Source organism: Xenopus laevis, chromosome 3S (assembly GCF_017654675.1).
Source record: "Xenopus laevis strain J_2021 chromosome 3S, Xenopus_laevis_v10.1, whole genome shotgun sequence".
NCBI lineage: Eukaryota > Metazoa > Chordata > Amphibia > Anura > Pipidae > Xenopus > Xenopus laevis.
The window spans coordinates 69,483,900-69,498,267 of record NC_054376.1 but is presented as its reverse complement, the minus strand read 5'-3'; the positions used below and the strand labels follow the sequence as shown (position 1 = coordinate 69,498,267).

The window sequence follows — 14,368 nt, the reverse complement described above, 5'->3', positions numbered from 1 at the left end:
CTCGTTTACCAGGCAGTAACCAATCAGTGACTTGAGGGGGGGGCACATGGGTCATAACTGTTTGCTTTTAAATCTGAGCTGAATGCTAAGGATCAATTGTAAACTCACTAAACAATATCACATGCCCCCCCCCCCTTAAATGAACAGTAACATCAAAAATTTTTTTAAAAAATTCGTTAGTATAGATCGGAAAAAAACACCAAGACAAATTAAAATTTAAAATAGCAAAGACTTTATTAAGAAATAACTCACAGAAACTCCACTTCCGGTCCTCTTCAGAAAAGGTGACAGGGTGACCATTCAGCCTGTGATTCCACCATCCTGGCTATTCCACTGACAGCGTATCCCCCGAGAAGCCCAGCCTCATCTGTCCATTGGGGGAAGCGTGGCTGCTGGCATACTAGTGAAGAACAGGGAAAAATCAAGTGGCCCGTGGTGTCAGCGTGGGCTCCGGCAAAGCCCCCCGCGGCGGAGGTGAAGAGACTGTGCTGGGCGCTGGTGGCCTCCCCGAAGAGAAGGTCCCACAACTTTCCAACATCCAGCCAAATGAGGACCCAGGAATGTGCCGCTTCATTCGACTCTCCCTGAAATGCGTCTCACATTGGGTCACATCGCTATCGTGTATCAGTCAGCTCCACAAATCATATGATGGGTTGAGAAGTGACCTAATTTTTATGATATTAAAAGGTACAATGTTGAGATCAAGAAACGAAATACATGTCCCCAGGCTGAGATTGTGTCACTTGTTTTCATAAGGGAATTTCGGTCAATTGTCATGTATGTAATACTCATTACCCGAATGTTCATTTGCCATCACCTGCGCAAAGTCACAGTGTGTGTGTCGCTGGGGAGTCAGTAAGTGCTAGCAGCACAATCATTTTAATTGCTGCATATGAACCAATAAATCCCATGTCTAGCCTCTCATAGCAGAAGTCGGGCATTTTAGAATGGCACAATTTCCATATCACTGGGCTTACTGGAACAATATTTACTAACAGCTTCTTGACATTAGCATAATTATCTGTAATGCAGCTGCCTTGCTTGTCCAATGGTATTCTGAAAGAACGAGCAAAGGTGCTGCATTCTATCTCCTGCAAATGGAAGTGCCGCTAAGGTGCGCTCACTAAGCGCTATGTACCAACCTGCGGGCTTTGCCTTCCGCATTTTAAGTGTTGCAATACTGGACTCAGACCAGACAGCAAGTGTGTGAACTCATATTCAGCTCTACGCCTTCCTCGGTTATGTCGGAGCCATCCTGGAATCACCAGCCGTTGAATCCCAACTATCGCTTCTACCGGCCTCTCCACTTTCCATTTTGGCAACATCTCCGGCTCCTCTTTACACTGTGTGGCATGTGAAGGTGCCTGGACACACAGACATATATATATATATATATATATATACAATATAATAATATATAATTACAAATTTAGCTGGAGAAACGTCTTGTGGAGAAAGCATTGCGCGCTTTGGTTGCGTCTACAAATATATATTTCAATGAGTGGATGTCTATATATAGATATAGATGCAGGCACAATATATGCATAAATAAAATATATATGTCTGTTTCTAGAAAGCTTTGAAAATATATTTCAGTTTTTTAAGAGCTGGTTTTCCCATTATTGTCTATGAGTGTTTGCATTGTGTTAGTTAAAAAAATGATTCTGGAAACTAAAGAAACAAAGCAAGACAAGAGGGCAGAGGCCAGCTCATTAGAGCGTACAACAAGTGGAACACACTAAGGTAATGATTGTTATAGTGACTACCTATGATATTTAAGAGTCAGAGAAGGAGTTTGTGTAAGCAGAAATACCTGTTCTAGAAAGTAAGGAACTTGGAGGGAACTAGCAACGTCATGGTTTTCTGGCTTCTGGGACTAATCCATCGCAGGTTTATGAATATCCATTCTTATGCATGAATGGTTCAGGCAGCAGTTACGTCTTTTTGAGTGGCAGTTGTGCACAGAAGCTTTGAAATGCGTGAAACCAGGACAGTAAGGGGGCTTTGGGGGCCAGAGTTATATACTTCTGACACACAGAATAAACCAGTGACAAATAAAGCAATTTTCATGGTTGGTTTTGCAACAATTTGTGAGACAACACAGCTTCAGTTGAAGAAATCCTATAGGACAGACAGGTCTGCAAATACAATATCTGATTAGATTCTACAGTGGGAAAATCAACTACATAATATGATACAGGGACTATGAGGGAAAATGCTGAATAATAAGTGCCATTCTGGGTCTTCCATAACTGAGCAAATAGCTATTTTTTTCTCATGAAAGAGACTGTTGCTTTATAGAAGCCATGACTACACTGAGCAATACTGACCTAAGAAATATATTGACGATGACAAAAATCTAGATGTTACACATATGCTTCATGGCTGAATATTACTTTACAAATATGTTTATGTCTTTTATTATCAATGTTTCAGTCTCCCCCAAGGATGAATGGACTTGCTGACTGAAAGAATGGCAAATTACTTTTGCACAGAGGCATTTTTTATCAGATTGCAATGTGCATATCTGTGTAGATAGATAAATGAGGGCACATTTGCAAACATATGGGCTCGATTTCACATTATGTCAGGCCTTTGCTTCCATTTTATGACTTTGTATATTCTTTAGAATGTTCAAAACTAAGTTCTAGTTGGTTCTTATTGGTAGCTGCACTTAACCGTGTCCGTGACCTGCTTTCCTTCCCCCATCTCAGCCGTTTCTTTTCTTGCTCCATCTCCAAATATTTTGCATCTCTTTAATATCCTCACTATTCGTTTTTGTAGTATTTATAACATCTGCCCATGTTAACAGTTTTATTTCCTTGCTCTCTGTCATTTTTCTTTTGTTATCTGCTTTGAGCATTACAGAGCTAATTTACTAAAGATATGCTAATACTTAAATGGATTCTGACTATATTTTCATGATGTGGTTTTTATTTCTAAATTACACTGTTTACAGTCAGTTCAATTAAGCTAATTATGAAACAACCATCTAATTGGAAAATAGCCTGGTCATTCTAATGGGACTACAACCTAAGAGAGCAAAATCCACAGAACAGCACTTTTAATTTAGCTCTCTAAATCCAGGCCAAACATGCATGCTGATTGTGTGCTATACAAACTGCCTGCATGCTCAGCAAAGAGCTTCATAGCATTTCATCTTATTCATATTAGGTCTGATCTATGATCATTAGGACTGATTATATGATGAAATAATGTGTTAATTCTGTAGTGTTCTTTAGTGTTTTCTTCAAAATAACATCTCATCTTTATTTGTTCTGGTTAATATAAGGATAGTATAAGTCAATGTTTCTAATTTGTATAGCAACACTTTTTTATGGTGTAAATCAAGGATAGTAGGTACAGGAATATATGGGCTTATTAGTAATAGGATTCCAGCAGAAAAAAATATTGCAAACTTAAACACTTTAACATTCTGCATAAAATATTTAAACATACTTCCCCTTTAATTACATGGAAATACTAACCTGTCGTGTACAGTAAAATGCTCTTATAATTGTGGTTTATTATGAGTAAAACTGTGATTATACAAACTAAAACACAATCTACTGGCAAAGTGCTATGATTTATAGGGTAATTGGGAATTACATGAAAGATAAAGTCTGATTGATAATAATAGGATTTAATTCTTTTAAGGAATTTCTTCATTATTGCCTGTGTCTATAATAATATTCTTAAGCTAACCTTGCATTAACATTAATGTTAGAGTAGGGAAGGCTTTCCTTTGCTGTGATGCTGTTGAACTGTATCTCTCTTAGCAATTCAGGAATGCTGGGAGTTCAGAAACAGCTGTAAAGCCACAGGTTAACTTTCTTTGCTTTAATGTCTGGGAACTGCAAATGTTTAAACAACTCAAGGAGCTTGAAGAAAAGTTCTTCATGTCACCATGGGACTACTGGGAATGAGACCTCCTGACATTAACTCTAATCCACATCCATCTTCTGGCATGCCTTGATTTCACAAAAGACAAAATTTTGTCTGTAATGGGTATTAATACAGAGGGCCTTATTTATAAATCTGAATTTATCTGACAACTTAAATAACAAAAAGTCCAGAACTAGAATCCACGATTGGAACTTATTTATTATTAAAAAAGCATGATTTCATCGGATTGGGGACAAACACAAAAAAATTGAAAATCTGAATCTTACAATTTTTTTACAGTTTTTTCCCAAATTGCTCAATTTTTCAGATTTTTGTCTGAAACAGTCAGATTTTTTTTCTAATTCCAACACAGAGCACAGAAATTTCCAAATAGGATAGGGACCTCTCCCACTGACTTATATACAGACCTTGGCATGTCCGAGATGGAGTATTTTCGGATTCTGACTTTTTCCATCCTCGGGGTATAATAAATTTTGAAAAATTCAAATTTTGATTTTATAGTTAAAAAAAACTAGAATTTTTCAAGTTTTTTGGATTCTGACTTTAATAAATAACCCACAGAGTGTTCTGTATTCTTGAGTTAAAAAAAAAAAACAGGATTGTAAAATATTGCATATGTCTATAAACTAAGTTGTTTACAGCACACAAATGTGTAAAGATGGTCATAAGCTGCAAGCTAATTTGGGCCAGATTTGGTCACCCACACACTAAACCGTATTGAACTGATTACATAGAATATATGTATTATATATGATCATATGGAAGAGACTACAGACCCATTGCATGAGGACCACAGATGTAGTGCTCATTAGATTGGAAAATTAAACAGCCAGATATCGGTTGGGCAAACATGTCTGTGGGCTCTGGGCAGGCTTATCTGTGGGCTCCTGGAAGGACCAAGTCAGCAGCTTTTATTAGCCTGTCTACAGTTGTAATGTCTATCACCTTTCTGTCCCTCATTCACATCCTGAATAGTTCATGGCTCCCACATAATCTGCCCACAATTATTAAAATATGTCAGTAAATTCAGCAAAAACAATGGATGTAACAATATAATTAGTAAGGACATAAAACTTCATGGGGCCCAGGCTCCAATATACTAAACGTGGCAAAATATGCTGCTGTGTCTTTTTTTAGTTCCTCTAGCTTCTTGGTTCTTAACCCTGACAGATGCTACTTGTATTCTTAGGATATCCATGGAGGCTAAATTTGAAGATACTTTTGGAAGGCCTAAGCAAGGTGTAAGATTTGTTAGTGCCAACTTGCTGTTAGAGACAGTTACTCCATGCTGCATAAGTGGTTTCTTCTGGTGCTTAATGTTTGAGACTTTTTGAGAATATATTATCTGCTACAGGAACTTCACTAACATATAAATAAGCTGCAAAAGACAAACTCCAATTATTAGCTATATGAATGTGACTCAGGTGTGATCTGTGAAGAATAGCTTGCAAAAATGAGAGTACTGAATTTCTACCAGACCTACATGCTGCTTTGGCATAGCACTTAATTTAAGCTTTTAGTTTGTATCAGGCAACTTAGAAGCAAGGAAGAGTCACTTAGCAAAAGGTTTAACATGATGAACCTGTGTTGGTTTTTCAACCTCAACTGCCATTCCATATTGTTATTAATGATAAAAACCATATTTTATTTAACATTGGTTCACTATAAAACATTTTTGCTTTGGCCTGCTTGTGAGCCTTTATATTTGGTCCTCTCTGACCTTTCACCCTTACTTTGCTCTAAGATAGATAAATGGGAGATGTCTTATCCCCTGCAGATTTCACTGTCTTAGAACAGTCCAGTATTATAAACCTTTAGTCTTTAGTGTTCTACTTGCATATAGCATTGTCATGGGACCTTTCAATGATTGGGTATTTTTTCCTTGATTTATTACCAGAATGACATATATGAAGGTATTTATGTCTGTAACACATGGGCCAGCCTGACTTCATTTTAAATGTTGTTTTAAGACCCTTTGATCTTCATATGTATTTTTGTATTTGTAATTTTTAAATTCTTTAACGTTTTGCTTTTCATAGAAACTAAGAAGTGATTTAAATGATAGAGTGGGACTGAAAGGGAGGATAAATAATAACAATATCAATTATACCAACTTTTTCTGAAACCAAAGCAAACTGGAGACCCGTTGCAAATTGTCTTAAATACCATTGTCTCATACTCATACTAAAAATGAATGTTTATATGTCTTACCACTTTCATTTCAAATGTTTGTTTAAATATATACATTGCATTCTATTCAACTATCAGGGTGGGCCTGTAAAAGAAATGAAATATATACTATCAGAAAACACGCTACTTTAATTGGTATTTTGGCTACAATAATACTTGAGGCATGTGTGTGGCTGCAGCTGACTGATGCTCTCCTGTTGTCTGTGCTATATATAGCACATTGGAAAACTGCTCATACTGATAAAGTTACACACAGCATTAAACCATTTCAGTTTTGCTGAATGAGCTAAATTTAACTGAGATAATGGAATGCAGAAGGAATTAATTTCAGATCTACTTTTGGAAAGTCAGGATCTAGGTATTCGAGCAAAGGCTTCATTTGTTACAAAAGCAAATTAACCTCTATTACTATCAAATAATTGGATCCACTTGGCAAATACAATTTCTTTGTTTTATTAACTGGTCCTGGTTTACACATTTTGCAGGAAAAAGCCAAATTGTACTTTTACATTGTGGTCCTCTTCTATATTTCTCATGATCAATGAAATCTAATATATTCTTAAAAAATAAAGGGTTCTTTTGTATATATTCATGCACAAGCCTATACGGTGTTACTTCAAGCTTTTGAAGATTTGCAAAAGCACCTGAAGGGTTTACACCATGTCTCATTACATAAAAATCGGATGTTGTTACGTGTCCCTCCTCTGCAGGAATAAGGTTTCAATGAGCAGTGACTGAGTATTACTAAGCCATTAATCATGGTTCAGCTACATCTATTGTACCTTAGGGAAATAGTTTTATTTATTTCTATTTTAGGAATAAAAAATGGTTTGTAACCCGTATAGGAAAGGTAATTACTGTCCCTGAATAATGCATTGTACAGCACCTTGTAAGATTAGTACTGCTACATAATAATGAGCCAATATTTACAAAAAAAGGAATGACTGAATGTGCTTAGCTTACACTTAGCTAACCAGCTTACACTTAGATAACATAAGCTGGTTTGAATAAAATCTGTAAAACCCAACGTCCTGAGCATTCTGTATAACAGATAATAATAATAGCATTTCATATGATATAGGTGTGTGTGTGTAACAGATGATAATAATAGCATTTTATATGATATAGGTGGAGAATCATTGCTTCTTTGTATTGTTAATTAACCATATACAATTAAAAGATGTGATTTGGCAGGGTTCTTTGAGCAGAATAGTGTAACTATGTCTTTCAGCACAAACTACAAGGTAGTTGCTTGAGTTTAGTTAATAACTACTTTTTTCTGCTTTCAGATGACGGAGGGTCGGCGATGTCAAGTTCACCTCCTAGATGACAGGAAGCTGGAACTTCTTGTGCAGGTAAATATTATTTTATTGTTTTCTATTCCATAAATCACATCACAGTTAAATTAGTGTATGTAAAGGGTAATTTGTATTTTTTTTGTTTTAATGTGAAATGTCTTTGCAACAACTGGTTTTGTTCTGTGAGCACACAAGCTTTAAAATGGAAACAGCTTGCTACTCAGTTCACCAAATTCTGACATGACCAAAGCAGGCTTTTGTTGGTTTGTGAAAACGTCAAAAAGAAGACTACCTGACACAGAATAATTTACAGACTTTCATTTACAGAATGACAAAAAAAAATAGGAACAAAAAAATCAGAATCAGTAGACATACATGTCTGTCTAATGATTCTGGAATGATGAATTCAGGTTATGATTTGGTTGAAAATGTGGAGGGCCTGCAACATGTTCCATATTTGCAGTGGTACCCAATATCTATAGTGAGACGTTTTAACAGTTTTATGTAAAATTAAAGTGAGAGACAATGCATGCCTGTGGGCATATCATACCAATACAATGGCCATATGTGGACATTTGTAAAGTTTTACTTAAAAAAATTATATTCATCACAAATATCTACAGATAATTTGGAGCCACTAATAAAAGAAAGAATTGAAGGTTCATTTCTAAATTCAAATAGATACAAATGTGTGCATGCTTGAATGCTATTCACAAAGGTATTTGCTCCCATTAACGTTTCTTACAAAGCCTTCTGTAATAAATTGCATACAGTGCAAAGCACAGGGTAGGCAAGCAAATGAAAATTTGAGTTCCTGCCTTTACTCATTCTGTGAAAATGACTACATTGTGGGTAGAAATATGGTGGTTTAAATAAGTATTTATTTGGCAAATAAGCCCTGTGGGTTTTCACTGGGTTTATATTTGTGAAAATTACACGTTTTGCTGCCACAACATTCTAGGAAAAGGTTAAATAGATACACCATTAAAAAGAATGCCAAATATTTAGTGCACATTGATGTTTGTAGGTTGTGCAAGGAATCTTAGAAATTGTGTAGAAATTGACAGAAAATCAGTGATTTCTAAATAGTCATCTCTCTCCAGGAGAGGAAGTCACAGGGACATTCCTTTACAAGGTGTGAAATGAGTGGAAAGGAAGAATGTCCTTACTATAGGAAGACTGTGCTAAAATATGAATGGAGACTTTTGTAAGAGATTTGAATTCCTGAAAATGTTTGCTAATAGGGAGTCAATATTTTGGTGTCACTTTCATGAACACCACATGAGAGTATTAAATACTGAAAACAATTCTATTTTTGGTTTAGTGAATAATTGTAGTAGCTGGGTAATGGCAGTCAGCAGATTTTTGTGAATATTTTGCACCATTTCTATTTTTGTCCTGTAAATTATGTATTGCATATCCCCAATAATATGTTTTCATGCTTATTGCATGTGCTTTATTTGGGGAGCACTAAATAGCGGGGGTGCCTGTGATCACCCCCTGTGAGCCACATTCAGATGTAAAAAGAGTTGAAGAGCCACACAAGCATGAAATATGTTCCTGGGTTGTGCAAAATAGGTGCTGTGATTGGCCTTTTGGTATAGCCGGTTCACTGCGAATGTCCCAAACTAATCGAAACAAATGTTTATTTTCCACAATTTGTCAATGGGGTTTGTTACTCATAGGGGCAAATTCACTAAGCGCCGAAAATGCACTAGCGACACACTTCGCCAGGCGAAGTCTTGCCAGGACGCTGCTAATTCACTAAAATACGAAGTTGTGCTCAGGGAGGTGAAAGGAAGTGAAGTTGAGCTAGAGTTAATTTGTCAAGCAAAGCGAAGTTACGCTAGCGATGCCTAATTTGCATACGGCGCCAAGTTAAAGTACAATGGACGTATATGTAGCAGCAAATACATTACACTACACAAGGCTAGGAAAGCTTCATAAAATAAAATAGAGTTGTTATTTTGCCCTATACATGTGCCCACTGTATAGTTTAGGTGCCATATGTTAGGAAATGTAGGGGGGAAGGAGGGTACCCCCCAAAAAAAGAATTTACGCCATCGCCATTTAGTAAATCAGCGAAGTAACAAAATGACATCACGCTGGGGAATTTTCGCTAGCGTTAGCCACTTCGCCCTTTAGTAAATTTGCCCCATAGGGTTTAATGATGAACTGAATGCATCTACAGGTTTCAATTGGAACAGTTTTACAGCTCATATAAAACAACCTTCATTCTATCATTGTGATAAGTTGTGACAAGTTGCGTAGTGGGTTCTAACCATTCTGAGACTTTTTTTCTAGAAAAGTTTTACAGTGTATTTAAACAATATGCTGTATATTTTAATGCAGCCTACGAGATTATGTAAAACTGTTTTTTTCCTTTTTTTTATAAAATACAATTAGGAAACTCTGAACCTAGTATTAAGATTAGTGCTCTGTGATGTAAACTAGTCCAAAACTGACAGCATAATGAAATTCCTCTGGAAACCATCTTTAAACTGAAATATTCACAATAGAAATAGGCCAATGTACACTGAATAAATTAGGTCCTGTTGCCCCCATTTTTATAATTCAGGTTTGGACTTCATCATTGAAATCATGTATATTGAACTCTTGGAGTTTTAAATGTTTTGTTGTTGCTTACATCCTTCATATCATTTCTTAGAACATGGATTTTGATATAGTCCTGACGCATGCAATAAAAAATGCTGCACCTCTCATTCTTTAAATGTACATTTCCTATAGCAAGCAGATGTCATTTTCCTTCCTTTGCAACTTAATAAGATAAAATCTCCAGTTACTCCCTGTCCCCGCAGGACATACATGGGAAGCAGCTGTTGTGGATGAGAATGGGAAGAATAATTTAGTGCAGACAGAAATATCACAATCAGTTTATTCTCATTTATATTTTTATATTCTTCATTGTAGTAGCTCTGGAAGGAATATAGGGCATATAACTGGCTATTACTGCTATTTGTTGCCTTCGGTAGTTTGAAAAAAGCGAATCTTTACTTAACGTGCCAAGGCAACGTTTCAGGCTTCTGTGGCCCTTTATCAAGCTTTATTAAGAGAGGATTGATAAAGGGCGATAGAAGCCCGAAACTTTAAATAAAGATTCACTTTTTTCAGAGTGCTGCTGCTTTTGTTGATCTGCATCTATTTGCCTTGGAAGAGGGTACAGCGTGCACCTGGGGCTACAAAGAGCCATTTTCCACTCTTGAAGCACACATGAATTGAATTGCTTTTTGTTGCCTTACTACTTTCTAGTTCACCCACCTGTTAGAAATAAGAAGAACAGGATATAAGATCCGTTACCAGAAACCCATTACCCAGAAAGTTATGAATCAAAGGAAGGCCATCTCCTATAGACTTCACTGTACTCAAATAATTAACATGTTTTAAAATGATTGGCTTTTTCACTATAATAATAAAACAGTACCCTTGTGCTTGGTCCCAGCTAAGATATAATATTTCCTTAAATAAGATATAATAAATCTTTTCGCGGCAAAACAATTCTATTGGGTTTATTTAATGTTTAAACATTTTTTAGCAGACTTAAGGCATGGTTATCCAAATTAAAGAAAGATCCCTTATCCGGAAAACTCCAGATCCCAAGCATTCTGGATTCTGGAAATACAGTAGGTCCTATACTTGTAATATGAAATAGATAAGACACCCCTTTTATAGGTTATGGGAAAGAGAGTGATAAATCATAAGGAAATAATAGAAAATTGGCTTTTTGCTGTATCCAAGAGTGCAACTACAAGTACTAAGGCACTGTTTTCAACAGATATAGGTAAAACCACAAGAAACCTCCAGCGTCTTTCAATCTCTACTGCACATGCCCACAACGTCTCCATGCTTGAAGTTTTCAGGGGATCCCCTGAAACTTCAAGCATCCTCCCGACACTTGACTTTGCCCATACCTCAGGTGATCTGTAATAATACATTCATCGCTTGGAGAAAAAGTCATCAAGGTGAGATGCGTCAGTGGTGACGTCATGGTAAGCATTTAGACTTTCACACAGAGGTGTGGGCAGTGGAGACTGAAAGAAGCCAAAGGTTTCTTTGGACTGGGAGTATTTATATGCAGTGAATCAAGATATATTTTGTGAGTATAATGGGACACTTGGGGGCATATTTATCAAGGGTCTAATTTAGATTTTATTGGAGTTATAAAAACTCCTATAAACGCCCATAAACTCAAAATTCGAAAAAAAATGACCAATCAAAATTTATTAAAAAAATCTAATTTTATTAAATTCGAGTGAAAAGGATCAAATTCAAACAACTCCAAATTGATTCTAGGGGGTCCCCCATAGACCAAAACACCAATTCGGCAGGATTTGGATGGCGAATAGTCAAATTTGAATTCTTAAAGTGACAGTACATTTTGACTTAAATTCAATCAATTTGGAGTCGTTTGGTGGACTATTGAAAATCAAAATATTTTTCAGAGAGGCAGCACATTTTCCCAGTGCTTGAATATTTATTTTTTTATTCCCCCAGACCATAACCTATTAGAAACAATTCTAAACTTTATTAAGTACAATTTGCGATAGGTCAATGAGAGTGTGCACTAGATCAGTATTTGGTATATGCTTGCTATGCCATGCAACTGAAAGTTATGAAATGTTAGAGAGGAGCCATTGCTTAACATTATCTTGGATGGCCTTGTTTACTTCTGCCATTAAACTGATGTTTTCAAACTTTTTGTCCAAATCAGCTACATAACTGCGGACCCTTTTTAAGAATAATTTTAGGCATATAGTGCTGCCTTAAATGATGTATTTTTAAATGTGACTGTTGATGTGGTTGCCTTCTAAAGGCTTGACTTGGTCTGATCTATGATCACCCTTGCAAGTGGCTATGTATAAATATGTGAAAGTATGTATACGTCATGAAAAATGTACAGCACACATTACGTTAAACTTATAGAAACTTAAAGAAGATGTGTTCTACCCACTGTTTTCATTAAGAAATATATAAATATATTAATAATTTATATATATATTTTAATTAGTCTTAAAGCATCACATGCCAGCTTCTTCCTCTGGACTGAAGAACTATACAAATATGTAACCAGTATATGCTAAGTTTAGATACATTGAATGAGCTTACCGCTGTGTACGGTGGGCCCGGGTGCACACGCCCCAGACCTGGACTGAAGAAGTCAGGAGAGAATGGGATACATGCTAAGTAAAGATAGGATAAAGAGCTCTGAATAAAGAGTGCTTCTTCCTTTGTGCTGCCTCTTGGCAGAGCTCTTCTTATCTGCTCCAGGCTCCTTACTTATCTCTTGTCAAATCTCAAGTTTAATAAAACTGTATAATTGTAAAGTGCACTATATAACTTCTATGAAAAACAACTGTAACATATTTTGTAGCACTTCAGTTTGCCATAGCTGTCTTGTGCCCATTAACGTTACTAGCCACATATTATTATTGTGGATTAAAAGCTGAGCAGTACATTTGCTAGACAGATGTTTGTTATATATTATATTGAGGTTTTAGACTTTTATGTGGTGTTATGCGTTTTCTACCTGTGTTGACATGCTTGCAAATTTTCATCAGGTGATGACTCGCTAACATCAAAACCCTATTTCTCAGACATGTAAATAGGGACTCTACAGAAAAGCATCCAACAGCATGCCTCAGTTAAGCAATGTTAGAACTAGGTTTATGGCTTTACACATTTTACACAGTATATGAGATACTGTGCATGGTACGCAAGTAAAATATTAGGGTTGTTTTATACTGCATCCATAGGTTGCTTTAGGATAGCTTTAATATTTCTATTAGATCTCCTATACAGTAATATTGTTAGAAAAGAAGAGGGAATGGGTCTTTTCTTTGTGCTCTTCAATTAGCAACTGTCAGTTTGTTTTTCATCAATCTAAAACCCAAACAGAATTCTGGCCCTTATCCACCTCCAATATCACAAAAATGGCACACGTCATGACCCCGCCCTAATGTATCACTGGTCAGCGCCCCATGTCCGGTTTTGCAGAGGTCAAAATTGGCAGCATACCTTCCACCATTATCCTATAGCTAAGAGCTACCTTGGAGTTCTGGGTGGTTTATTGCAACCAAGATGAAATGCTGAACTTCTGTAACTTTCCCCTTAATTGTCTGGTCACACCAATGATCTGCCTTCAGCCCTGTCCCCTTCAGCACTGAAAAGAGGGAGCAGAGAAAAGGAAGGGCAGATTTTTGGAAGGAAGAGAGAAAAGCAAATCAGAGATGAAAACATGGTGTAGGAACCTAAGGAGGAAGCATATTGGGTTGACAGAGGGAAAAATACAAAAGAGAAAGCGGGACAGACAGTATAATAAAGTAGGTGAGCTAAAACATGAAAGTCCTATGATACTATACAGTATATGTTTGTTGGCCTGTTTTTTAGCTCTCTTGGGATCCAAGCAACATCCATATTGGAGATTCACTACAATAATACAGGAAATACACAAAGGGCACGTTTGGGACCCATTTTTAACACATTTTTTTTAACACTGGGCAAATTTGCACTTCAGCAGCAACCAATAGCAAACAATCAATTATTGACATTTTTCAAACAACTGTAGAACTGTAGGATGAACAGTGTATTTCACAGAAATATCTCTGTATACTGGCCTAAAGGTGGCCATACATGGATAGATCCGCTTGTTTGGCGATGTCGCCAAACGAGTGGATCTCCCTCCGATATGCCCACCTTGAGGTGGGCAATATCGGGCTGATCCGATCGTGGGCCCTAGAGCCCAACGATCAGATCCTAGCGTTCGCAAATGGGATCACGGGAACGCATCAACGAACAGATGCGGCCGCGATCCGACGGGATTTTTAACCCCATCCGATCGAGATCTGGCCGACTTTCGGCCAGATCTCGATCGGGGAATCCCGTCGGGGGCCCCCATACACGGGCCAATAAGCTGCCGACTCGGTCTGTCGGCAGCTTTTATCGGTGCGGGTATGGCC

The 14,368-nt window shown here is 37.0% G+C and overlaps 1 protein-coding gene across 5 annotated transcripts in view; it reads left to right on the top strand.

Annotated features, from left to right (window-relative positions):
• The window catches only part of LOC108712345 (FERM domain-containing protein 4A), a 222,591-nt gene that overhangs the window by 108,748 nt on the left and 99,475 nt on the right, over nt 1–14,368 (top strand). For all 5 annotated transcript variants that reach the window (XM_041588462.1, XM_041588461.1, XM_041588460.1 and 2 more), the window contains exon 2: nt 7,386–7,451. In XM_041588462.1, coding sequence (XP_041444396.1) covers nt 7,386–7,451 — 66 coding nt within the window. The remainder of the gene's footprint in view (nt 1–7,385; nt 7,452–14,368) is intronic.